The sequence below is a fragment of the Centropristis striata genome, chromosome 4, assembly GCF_030273125.1.
Source record: "Centropristis striata isolate RG_2023a ecotype Rhode Island chromosome 4, C.striata_1.0, whole genome shotgun sequence".
In the NCBI taxonomy this organism is placed as follows: Eukaryota; Metazoa; Chordata; class Actinopteri; order Perciformes; family Serranidae; genus Centropristis; species Centropristis striata.
In genome coordinates, this window is record NC_081520.1 from 34806200 (window position 1) to 34818988 (window position 12789).

General features: G+C 36.5%; 1 protein-coding gene across 1 annotated transcript in view; it reads left to right on the forward strand.

The window, feature by feature from the left end:
* veph1 (ventricular zone expressed PH domain-containing 1) overlaps positions 1 to 12789 on the forward strand; it is a 117195-nt gene that overhangs the window by 84404 nt on the left and 20002 nt on the right. Inside the window, exon 12 of the mRNA XM_059331038.1 lies at positions 8037 to 8154. Coding sequence (XP_059187021.1) covers positions 8037 to 8154 — 118 coding nt within the window. The remainder of the gene's footprint in view (positions 1 to 8036; positions 8155 to 12789) is intronic.

The following is a 12789-nucleotide window of genomic DNA, read 5'->3' on the forward strand; positions in this document are numbered from 1 at the left end:
AAAAGTAAATTTCCAGTAGTTCAAGTCAAACAGCCCCAATCAAGTATTGAGTCATATAGATGGTCATACTTTTAAGAGGCCAACATTTCCATATTAAACATACTTTTTAAAATTGGTCTTTTGTAATAGACACTGAATTTTCATTAAATGTAAGCCATAATAATTATAATTAGAAGAAATTAAATGAATTAACCCATTGACGTCTAAAACGCCTGTAAAACCTCTGGGCGATTTTAAAATAAGCCCCTAAAACCTGAAGTTTTTCTGGAAATTCAACAGAAGTGTCAACGCTTCTACAAAATAATAGATTTTTCAGCCTCTGTAGCAGGTAGAAATGAAATTCCAAAAGTATTTGAGAGCTTATACAAATACTACAAAACGACGTATCCGCTTTCCAGACTTCAATGGGTTAAGACATGAAATGTTTCATTCTGTGTGTAATGAATCTATATAATGTGTTATTATCACTGTTTGAATTAAAATAACTGACCTAAATAAACTTTTCTATGATATTCTAATTTATTGAGATGCACCTGTATATTTACTTATTTCACCGTCCAATGTAATGCGTCCGCCGCCATCTTGCTGACGTAGTAGTGATTGACAGCCAAGCAAAGTTAAAAAGGTGGATTTCAGCCTTAGGTAAGAGGTTGGGGTGCTGGATGGGTCGAACAAACAGCGGACTTTCACCCAGGAGAGTGATGTCGCGTCCCGTGTGAAAACAAAAGTAAATGATTTTTAACTTAAGTTTGTTGTTTATGTAAGTGACATGAACGTTTGAACATAACTTATGTTTTTTATGTAATTTGCTGTAGTCACGTGACCCTTATGTTGCATTTACGTACATTTATTTACAGTTTAAACTGACTTTTATATTTAGGAAGTTTTTGCTGTAAACTGCAGAAACAACAGCCTTTTTTATAACCGCGAGTGTGAAACGTGTGTGCATATTTTAGAATGCCAAAAGTAGATACGTGCAGCAATTTCTGGTATTGACACACGGCCTCTTCTGTCGTTTAGGTTGGAGAACTTGTTGGAAAAACAAATGAACCAGATGATCAAAATTGGTAAAAACAAATAAACAAAAAAACATTGAATAAAGCAGTGTCATGTTAATCGTCAGTGTTTTTCTGATGCTGTTTAGCGGACACAGGATGTTCCAGAGTGGCTGCAAGTCAAGCAGCCACTAAGCTTGATTCTCTGATAACTTAAAATCTAAATGTCTGATGACTTAAATCCTTCATCTAGTTAAAAGATTTGGTTTAAAATAACAAAGATCTATTAACTGTTTGCTTAAAACTGGGGGGGAAAGTCAATTTCTGATGGCCTCTTGCAGACAGTCACACTGCTGATGCATGTGCAAAGGGAATATTTATTAATTATTAATGTTTGTTAAAATTACTAATTTCTCTGGGTTTGAAAATTGGCATCATTTGGGATAATGCAAGTACACAGCTCAACTAAATATAACACAAGTCAAGTCGTTTTTTAGACATTTTAATGGGGAAAAGTTGCACATTATATCTTTTAAGAGTAAAACAAATGGTTAAAGGAGATGAAAGAAAAAGCAAAAGTTGAGAAATATGACATGTGGAGAGATTAAACAGTGATGGAGGAAGAAGATGTGAACATGCAGACTGAGGTAGGGAAGGGGAACGATGGTGAAGATGTAGAATACAATAAGAAATTGTGGAGTGAGTTTCACAGAGGATGTGGCAAGAGAAAAGAGGAAGAGAAAGAGGAAAAGAGGGAAGACATGGCATGAGATATGATGGCAGACTGAGCAAAGTGGAAGCCTGAGAACAGAGATATTCTACAAGTATTGTTTCACCATTTGTCTTTGTTTTGCTCAGAGTTAGAGCGTTTGTTGATACAGCTTTGGTGGAGATATGGTTTATTGAAGGGAAAGGATGAAGGAGAGAGGCAGAATACCAAGAGATAGAGTGAAGCTTAAAGAAAAGCTGAGACTGGGATTAGATAAACATATTTGGGGAAGGAAAGACAAAAAAGAGGCAGGATGAAGAAGAGAGCAGGAGCTGAAGGAGCAAAAGGACTTACAGGATCTGGTTTACATATGAGAACTGTTGACTGTTTGAAACAGCTTCTAATACCAGGACATCATGCATTTATATTTATGCCCAGACAGACCTGAGGATGAGCGTCAAGAGAGACAGAAATAAGCCTCTGCCTTGTTTTCTGCTTTCATCCACTCCCCTCTGCAGCACTCCCACTTCTCATCCACTCACCTTTCTCCTGGCTCACACTCCCCTCTCTACTCCTCTTCCTGCCTCCACCTCCCACTGTCCTTTCTAGTTTATTTGGAAAAACCTAAAAAAAAAAAAAAAGCTTCTCTGTTCTCTTGTCCCTCTAACTGTCCTCTCCTTTTGTCTCGTGCTGTCCTGTCTCATCTCATTAAGTCTCCTCTCTGCTCCTGACTCCTTATCACTTCTTGTCCTTCGTCTCCTGGTTCAGAATAATTTATAAGTTGGGTTGCAAAGTTCTGGCAATTTTGAAACTCTCCATGGGAATTGACAGGAATTTATGGGAATTAACCAGACTTTTTGGGAATAAATGGGAATAAACCAGGAATTTACCAAATTAAAGGTTGGCCCTCAACAGTGAACTTATATTTTATATTATATTTAGGCATAATCTTGACTAAAACAACCAGATTTCATGCAAGAGGCCACGCCCCTCATCGAGGCCACGCCCCCTTCATGCACTGTGCATTCCTCGATCACATGTTCAATTCAACATTTGCATGTAGGAGGGAGGGGTGCTCTTTTCATTTAACATTTTGAATGGCAAATTTTTGGGGGTTTCATTTTATTTTTTTACCCACCTTAACTTTCCATGGAAAGTTATAGTTATAAGTTCATCAACCAGACTAGTCTCACTGACTTTAGACATGCAGTTTTTGAACTTTAAATCAATGATGTGCCATATCTTAAGTAAATTAATACATTAATAAAGGATTCTTCTCGAGCTGGACCCGAATATTTGACTATCTGGGTATTAGTTTGGGTAGGTTTAAAGATATCAGAATTATGTATTTATTGTGCTTAATGTAGGCTATTATAAAAATTAAAAATAATAAGCCTAAGTGCAAAATATGTTTAACACATTCTTGAACTGTTTTTATACATATTAATTGCACTGTTTATGTGGATATATACATCTCATCTTGGGCGTTTGATTGTCTTACTCAACATTATACATCATGCTTCAGTTCACCTTGGCTGTTACAGGGAAGACAAAATGCTGAAGACCTTGTCTGTGTGGGAACACTTTGAGCAAAGTGTGCCAAGGATTAGAAACTGGCCAACATGGCGACACCAGCATAAAAAAATCATCTGAATGCTCTAAGCAGTATATGCTATTGTTTGATGGTGGTGACCCAAAGGCTCAGTTCTTTCTTTTTCCATTCCACCAGATATATAAATATATATATAAATGTTTTCACTTTTAAAACTTGAAGAATTCAGCCCCAACTCACACTGTGAATTTCAAAGCTCTCTCTGGAGCCACAAAAGGCTGCAAGTGGTACTAAACAGACTTTGATGTTTAAAATAGGTGGAAAAAGTTACACGAGTAGGTGAAACTACAGGGACTATCTCACCTGCTGACCGACTTTTTTCTCTTACTTCATAAAAACTGCATTTTAAAACAGAACAAAACAGCTTTTGTTTTGCACATATTTTGCAGATCGAGTGCAGTTGTAGTTACAATCTTGCATCTTGATCAAATTATAATGATGATCTACAAATAGACAGAGGGGGGTCGGTGTGGAAGGAGAGACAGGGGGCTTATTTAAAGGGTAGAGAGGGTTACATGAGGATAGATATATGATATAATCCAGCCATTGTTTCTTCATCTCTTTATTGAATCCACCTCTCTGGTCCTGATGGATCAAATATGGGGTTTTGTTTGTCCTCATCAGCCTGTTGCCCGGCTGCACATTTGTCACTATAAACACATCAGGTTTATGCCAAAGGCTCATTCAAACCATATACAAATAATTTACTCTATGCATCATGGCCTGTCAGCTACACATTTGTTAACCCTTAATAGGGCACTCATTGAAATACTTCCAAATTCCAAGTTTCCCTCGAGAATATTGGAGGATATTACATACTGTCAGAATGTGTAAAAAAAAACAAACAAACATACAGACCCGGGGGAGGGGGGTAATATTTTGAGAAAAAAGTTTACGAGATTAATGTGGCAAATCTATGAGAAAAAATGTGCAAATTTATGAGATTTAAAGTGGTGAATCTGCAAGAAAAAAGTAGTTTTTTCCCACTTTTTTCTCATAAATCTGTGATTTTTTTTGCACAGATTTGCTACTTTAAATCTTTTAAATCTGCGACTTATTTTCGTGTAGATTTGCCACTTTAATCTAGTAAGTAATTTGCAACTTTTTTTCTCAAAATATTACTATTATTTTCATTCATACTTTGCCCTAATATGCCGTCATAGTCAAGTTCTCCTCGTACAAGTCACTGAAGAATAACTCTGTTTGTATGACTGTTTCTTGCAGATTTTTTTTCAAAATTTTTCATTTTAACATTGGAGGTCCAGGTCAATAAAGTTAAAATTATTATATTATTATCATACTGATTGGTCAGATGTCTGTGACGTAGCCTGATCTTTGCTGATTAGCTGGAAGAAATCCATGTGGTTCTACGACCAAACAGAGAGACATTAGGACCCTATTTTGATATCCACTGAAGTTACCAAATATAGTTCTTTGCCTGATAAAGGGTTAATGGACTCAGGAAGCAAATGCACATGTCATGTGCTATCTGACTCATTTCATTTACTGATTCATTTGCAGCAGCGTTCACTGATTGTTGCTCAACTTCTGACTCACAGTCTGTTTCCAGCATCTTTCCGCTTCTGTCTTTTGTTTGTTGCTTTTTAGAGAAAACATGATTCAGATCAGCCTTGCTTTGTAATCAGTAAACAATGTTTAAGCTATTTTAATTACCTTGGCATTTGTTCAGGCATGAAAAGCATTGTCTGATACAGAAAAATACTCTTTTTTATTGTCTCTTCTGGAAGCCAAAACTGGTTGGAATGAAGAAAGTTCAAGATTGTTCAATGAGTAAATGTCAGGAGCAATTCCTGTTTATTAGCCTCAAATGGCTACATTGGCAGTTTTTCCAGGCACAGTTTGACTTTAACAGCTTTTATCTGTGTAGCATTATTTCCTTAAATCCGTATCCTGGATTCAACTTGTCATGCCTAAAATGATCAGTGGAGAAAATATTCAGATCCTTTACTTATAGCAGCTATAACTGATATTTATTTAATAACAAGACATGTGAAGATGTGACATTCTTAGAGATGAACCTTTTTCCTCTTGGCTTTACAGAGCTTTATAGTTAGTTTCAGTCCAGTCCACGGGTTTACTGGTTTGGTTCACCTGCTCCACTCTCACAGAAAAAAGCTATAAATCAACACTGTGACACTAACAAACTGTCTACACACAACAATTTATTTCATTGACTCAATTGAATGACGCTATTACCATATTACCTGTGGTGGAATGTAACTAAGTACATTTACTCAAGTACTGTACTTACGCAAGTTTTGGGGTATGTGTACTTTACTTTAGTATTTCCATTTTATGTAATTTTGTACTTCAACTTCACTACATTTTTAGGCAAATATTGCACTTTTTACATTTAGCCGACAGCTTTAGTTTCTTTACATTTCAAATGACTAGACACTACACCTGGTCAGTAACACAATTCGCTCTGGATTTCCACCCTTGACTCATCTCATCTGTAAGTCTGTTTAGTACCTATCTTTCGGAGTTTTAAAGTGCGCTACAAGGTTCGATTTTCCAATAATATTCAAAAAGTTTCCAGCGAATATCAATGTTCAATGTGTATGTGCTGGATGGTGTGCGTACCTTATGAAAAGTACGTAAGTGTTTTATGGAGTTGCAGATGTTGTAGTGGTCTGCATGTAATGTGCAAAATCTGTTATTCGCGATTAGCATGCTAAGCGGAGATTTAGTTTTGAAAAATCTACTTAATCTCCCACTATATGAATACATACCTCCTACGGGCACTAGTAGCTACAGCTTTCAGACAAATGTAGCAGGTAAAGGAAGAAGGATAAAGTAGCATAGCATTAATCAATTAAAGTACCTCAGACTTGCTACTTAAGTGTTGTACTTCTTCCTCTTGTTTTCTCTATCCAGTCTCTCTTCTACTTCCACGTTCATTCATGTCTCTGTCTGGATTTTTCAGTATTTATGATCAGGATTTCTCCCAGTTACAGCATGTGTCTCCTGTGTCCATGTTCGTGTAAACCCACAGCCACACATGGTCCTGGTTTATCTGTATCCGCAGGCAAAGCCCTTTCACCTCAATTATTTAAGTTGTAACAACACAAAGAAAGTCTGTGATGTATGGATGAATCTAAATGCTCTGCCACTCTATCAGTCACACATGTGCTTGTTTGTGGACGGTGCTGTTTGTGCGTGTGAGTGCTTGTTGAAACGTGGGTTCAGTGGTCCAGAGGGGAATACACACATAAAAAACAGCTTTCACATTTACATCCTTGCTCATTAACATCAAGGACTGGCTGAAGGGGCAGAGGTTGAAAGGTCAAACACACTCCTAGCTCAGCCTTTACAGCTACCTGTTTTTCTTATACTCCTTCAAATCCAGCTCCCTCTGAGCCCTTTAATTTTAGTCGCGGTGACAAAAACTTATCTTGTTCTTAAATGGATCATAAGAAAATGGCTTCAGAGATCAGATAAATGATGAAGTAGAGCCAGGTCGGTAGTCCGTAGGTTTAAACTGTGAATTCATTATAGAGAGACTAGGTTAAAGAGCACAGATAACACACATAAGTACAGTATGAACACACACACACACACACACACACACACACGCACACAGGGGAATTCCTGCTTCTTTGTCATGAAGACTGATGACAGTATGACAGTAATCCATCATCTCCTTAAATGTTCCTGTTTTCTCCGAACCAGCTGAAGATAAATATGTATTATCTCAACTGTCACTGAAGTGTGTTTGTGTGTATTTCAGATGAAGTATAACTCTTACCATGTGCAGGGGCTCTTTAGGGATTTATATTGGTTTCTATTACTTTTTATACTGACACACACACACACACACACACACACACACACACACACACACACACACATTGGGGCATATTTGCACAGCATACCAGGAATGTCAAGGTCTTAAGTACCTCTTAGAGTCGAGGGTCACTTATCATTTGTATGTATGTACTCGTGTGTGTGTGTGTGTGTGTGTGTGTGTGTGTGTGTGTGTGTGTGTGTTCCTATGAATTCAAATTTCATTTTCCCATTTTTTACTTTCTCTTGAGAGTATTTTGTGTCACAGAAACGTTTGTTTTATCGTTGTTTTAACAGTTGTTGAAACAGTTGTTGAAACAATAGTTTGTTCCTCAAAAAAAAAATCGGCTTTGTTTTTTTTGCATCTATCCATCATATCACACTTCTAAAGTGGTGCTGATTGTAAAAAGAAAAGGGGAAAAAAGCAACGAATGAATTTAAAGCAACTCCAAGAACTTGATTTTGGTGCCACCTGTGGACCAAAGCAGCACTGTTTCCATACACACCACTGTGTCGTGTCGCATTGATGTTGAGTTGCTGTATGAAGCCATTAAAGAAAATCTTCGAAGATGGCTATTTAGTGGTATACAGCTTTCAAATATACTAATAATGAATTCCTGCTGTCAGCTACATCTGCACTGTGCAAATGCGGACAAAATACAAAGCAATATAATTGGAATCGATCTGACTGCAGACATTTGTATCGACCCTGAAACTGGAGCAACTAAATGGAATTCAGCCATCATTGATTTTATTATTTACACTTGTGCTTTTGTGCAACAGTGACAAATGTCTCCTGTGAAATAAGTCTATTGTCAGTATCAATAAAGACACACCGAGTGCAAATACCAAAGTTCAAATAGAGTTACAGGACATTTAATAAATCACCTGTTTTCATTCCTTCTGTCTTCAGGACCTCGATAGTCTCCAGATTCAGCTGGAGGAGGTGCGTTTCTTTGACCTGTTTGGCTACAGTGAAGAGGAGGGAGGTTGGCTTTGCTTCATGTGTAACAACCCGGAGAAGGCCACAGGTACTGAGTCACACACACACACACACAAACTCAGATTTTAGTACACAAACAGTCATGGAAAAATTATTAGACCATTGTTTTCTTCAGTTTATTGTTAATTTTAATGCCTGGTACAACTAAAGGTACATTTGTTTGGACAAATATAATGATAACAAAAAATGCTCATAAGAGTTTAATTCAAGAGCTGACATCTAGCCATTTTCCATGGTTTTCTTGATAATAACCAAAATCATTATCAAGAAAACCATGGAAAATGGCTAGATATCAGCTCTTAAATAAAACTCTTATGAACTATTTTTGTTGTTATCATTATATCGTTCCAAACAAATGTACCTTTAGTTGTACCATGTATTACAATGAACAAGAAATTAGAGAAAACAAGGGTTGTCTAATATTTTTTTCCATGACTGAATGAATAAGTTGTGAATTTATGATGATGAATGCGCCGATGATTTAACTAAGCAAACAAATCAACTAATTCATGATCAAAAAGATTTTTGGAAAAGTGATTCAAAGAGGGAACATACAGGGAAAGAATGTGATAAATTGACCCACTCCGCCTCATTCTCTAAAATATTACCCTCAAATTACTCACTTTGACAGACTACATTTCTCTGCGGTTTCCCCTAAATTGCTCCTGCCCCTTTGTGTCTTTTCTGAACAAAGCAAGTAAAGTGGGATGTGATTTTTTACATTTTTTCCTGTTTTCACTAATGTCACCAGCTTTCTTTGGCGCAGTTATGTTAGTGACTGATGGTAAAACCATCACAGAGAGAAGCTCCATGGGATGTTTTCACTCAAAATGCCTCCAAGGGGATCATCTTTTCCCAGAACAGTCGAGCAAAATGGAGCGAAGAGCAGCTCTTACTTAATAGCTGCCATTCTGACGTGAAGGGTCACTGTAATCAGTCAGTCAGTGCCATCATGATTCACTCATGAATAGTTTACTTTGGACCAGCGAGCCCTTTCAACGAGTCCTGATGAAGTCAGACTTGGAATAAAATCACTTAAATTACATTTAGATTACTGTGTTTATTACTGTGCTTTCTGTCCATCTACCCAAAAACTCTACAAACTGGAGATTTTAGTTTTTTCAGACATAATCCTCTGTTAAGTGTGGTTTAATTTCCATTGTGATATGTTTGGAAGAGATTGATTAACAAAATTTTGAGAAAATAAACATTTTCATCAAGAATAAATCACATTGTCACAATCATTTAATGGTAAGAGGTAAAAAAAAATATTATTCCAAAGTAGTGGGTGACTGTGTATTTAAAAAGTACCTTAAAAAACAAAAATATTTAAATTCACTTTTTATTTTAATTTTCTACCTTCTACCTACATTTTTTTGTTATACCGTGTAACTCCAGAATTATTATTATTATTATTATTATTATTATTAGTAGTAGTAGTAGTAGTAGTAGCATTATTAGTATTATTATTATTATTATTATATTATGCAATTTCTTAAAATGCAAATACATAATAGAAGCAAAAGCATTTAAAAACAAAAACTGCTCTTTTATACACCTGTCCCATACAACAGAACTTATCAGAGCTAGATCCCTGTTTCTTCTCACTTGTTTCTCCACTGTGAAAAACAAAGAAGGCACAAACAAGGTGTGTGTAGATGAGTGAGGAGAAGGTGAGTTTACAGAGTCTATAAATCGATGAGTGACAGTTTAGCCTTAGGAGAGCAAATGTGTCCGTTTGCTAAACAGGCTTTAAATCTACATGCACATCTTTGTCTCCCATGGGAGCAGTTATTAGTTATATAAGAGCAGTTAGAAGAGCTCTCTGAGAAGAGGAACAGGAGATTAGGTATGAATAAAAGGAACTGGCTTCTGAGAAAGTGAAAATGAGTGAGTAGCTGTAAACCAACATGGTGTTTTCAGGCTCTGCTGTTTGATGGCAGCTAATAATAAGCCAGCAGGTATTTAGAAAGCTAAAGCCAGGAAGTTGTTTTCCGGTGGGAGGAAACAGGCATATGGGGTGCAGTAAAAGTTTAGTGTGAGCATGTGTGTGAGTTTATTTATGTTTATGTGCTTTGAAAGGTAGAAGTTCAGAGTGTAGATGATTACCACATCAGTATCTCACAGGTTTTATGTCATAATAATGAGAGGCAACTGGGGCTAGGTGAGTTTTGGTTAATTTAAAATATATTGATGATACAAAAATACAGTCATGGAAAAAATTATTAGACCATTGTTTTCTTCAACTTCTTGTTTATTTTAATGGCTGGTACAATTAAAGGTATATTTGTCTGAACAATTATGATGACAACAACAAAAACAGCTCATAAGAGTTTAATTCAAGAGCTGATATCTAGACATTTCAATGGCTTTCTTGATAATAACCAAAATCATTATCAAGAAAACCATGGAAAATGGCTAGAGGTAGTCAGTGTCGTCAGATCCCTCTTGCTCCTCCACAGTCTAAATATGGTCTGCTCCCTTTTTCTGGAAACAAAATTGCGACACAAGATAGCGACGAGTGTAACGCCGAACTCGATGCCTCAAACAGGCAGTCCACAAACCAATGGGTGTCGTCACGGTGACGATGTCCATTATTTATGCAGTTTATTAGTTAGATGAGTTGCTGAACTAGGTGCTTAGGAAACAGGTAGAAAGGAGTAATCAGAAAGCACTTTGAGCGCTTGGAAACAACACCGCACAGTCTGATTCACTTGGAAGTGGTTCTGAAGTCATCAGTATTCAAATTACAAGATGATTTAGTGAGGGATGAGTGATTTTGGAATAACTTTTCCTTTGGTTCATTGATATGGAAGCTGTCATTAAGCTGGGATCACAGCTTCTCATTTTCTCTTTCTTCCATGTCATTGTCTTGTCATCAGCCATTTCTTCGAATACACAAACACACACATGCACAGGAGTAAACACACCCGTGCACACACACACACACACACACACACACACACACACGTCAGCCTGCAATCCAAACAGTACAAACGCTAAATGAAAGCCATTCTTTCAGCTCTACTGCTCACAACAAACCAGTGTAATCACTGAGCCAGCTGAATGACTGCAAGGAACGGATGATTACCTTTTAGATTCCTGCCAGTCTCTCTACATTACCAGAGTACTTTCCCACTGGGATCGTGTGATTGAAAGCGTGTGTGCATGTGGATACATGTGTTTACTGAAGCTTTTGTGTCCTTGTGTCCTTGGATGGCTCTCCTGCTCTGCATGTCTGTCTGGTAAAAACATGCTCCTCATCGTAACTAACTGAACAGTCTCGATCCTACTTCAATGACAATTAAAGGGACCTGTTTTGTTGTGCATGGCACTGGTGAATGACATATGACTATGATGGTACAATGTGTTCACATTGTTATGACGTAAGTATATACGTCCCTGCCAACATTTTTAAAACAATGAAACTGATCTTGCAAAATAATGATACATAGCTACACATGGCTTCACTGTTTCACTGTAGCGCTATGATAATGATATGTATAGTCCCAAGCCAAGCTGAGAATTAAGTTGGTTTTCAAACTGAAAGTTGCAATAACAATTATAAGACAAACAGAAATACAAGAGTATTAATTTTAGCAAAACGAGCTTACTGTATCAAACCTTGCTAGCATGAATTACTAGGTTTAATTTGATCCTAAAGTTGTTCATCCAAAACAAATTTAAATATGCAAGATTACTGTGAAATCTAACCTTATGCGTCTTCGGGGGCTAAAACATAAAACATTGAACTCCTTGACGTTATCTTGACAGTATAATCTAAGTTGAATCAGTTTTATGATCGGAAGACAGGAAGTCTCTTCGACCTTTCAAAGTAAAAGCATCCGTTATCAAAACAGGCTTTTGCATAGCACTGTATATATCTTTTATTTTATCCATGCATGCATGTTTTACACATACTAGAGTATGTGTAAAAACATAGGGAGTAATCGATTAATTAATTGTTAAAGTTAGAGATAATTGAGTTGGCAGGTTAATTCCAAACACCCATCCCCAGTCCCCACCTGAAGTTGATGGGATTGCCTCCATATGTGAAATATATGTTCCATATGTATCTAAAATATTGAATCCATGCTTCTGGTACAATATGGTTCGATGGCAGAGATGCTCAGCCATGGCCTTGACTGCTAATTTCTCTCATAAAATCTTGTAGCATATTAAAACCACCATATGGACATAAGGTGAAAAACGTAGATTTTTAATTGGAGGAAGTCTTTAGGTGTTAAGATAAGATAAGATATGACTTTATTTATCCCACAGTGGGGAAATTTAGTTGTCACAGCAGCATAAGATACAGACACACAGATATAGAAGACAGAGTAAGAATATGAAAAATAAGACACATACATACATACATTCTATACACATTCTATACATACATTTCTCCTATCTGGCATTTATTATTAATATTAATATATATATTTTGTGTTTGTTTTCCTGAAAGAACTTTGCATTTTACAGATATTGCACATTGGAGGAAATATATTTTAGCATGTTAAATAAGTTAAATAAGTTGTTGCATGTAGTAGTATGAACATCAATAAATAAATATATTTAAATATATGCAGTGATATACACAGTATAGAACAAGTGGTATATGACATATATTATATAGAAAAAATACAGAGGTCCTAATATAGGC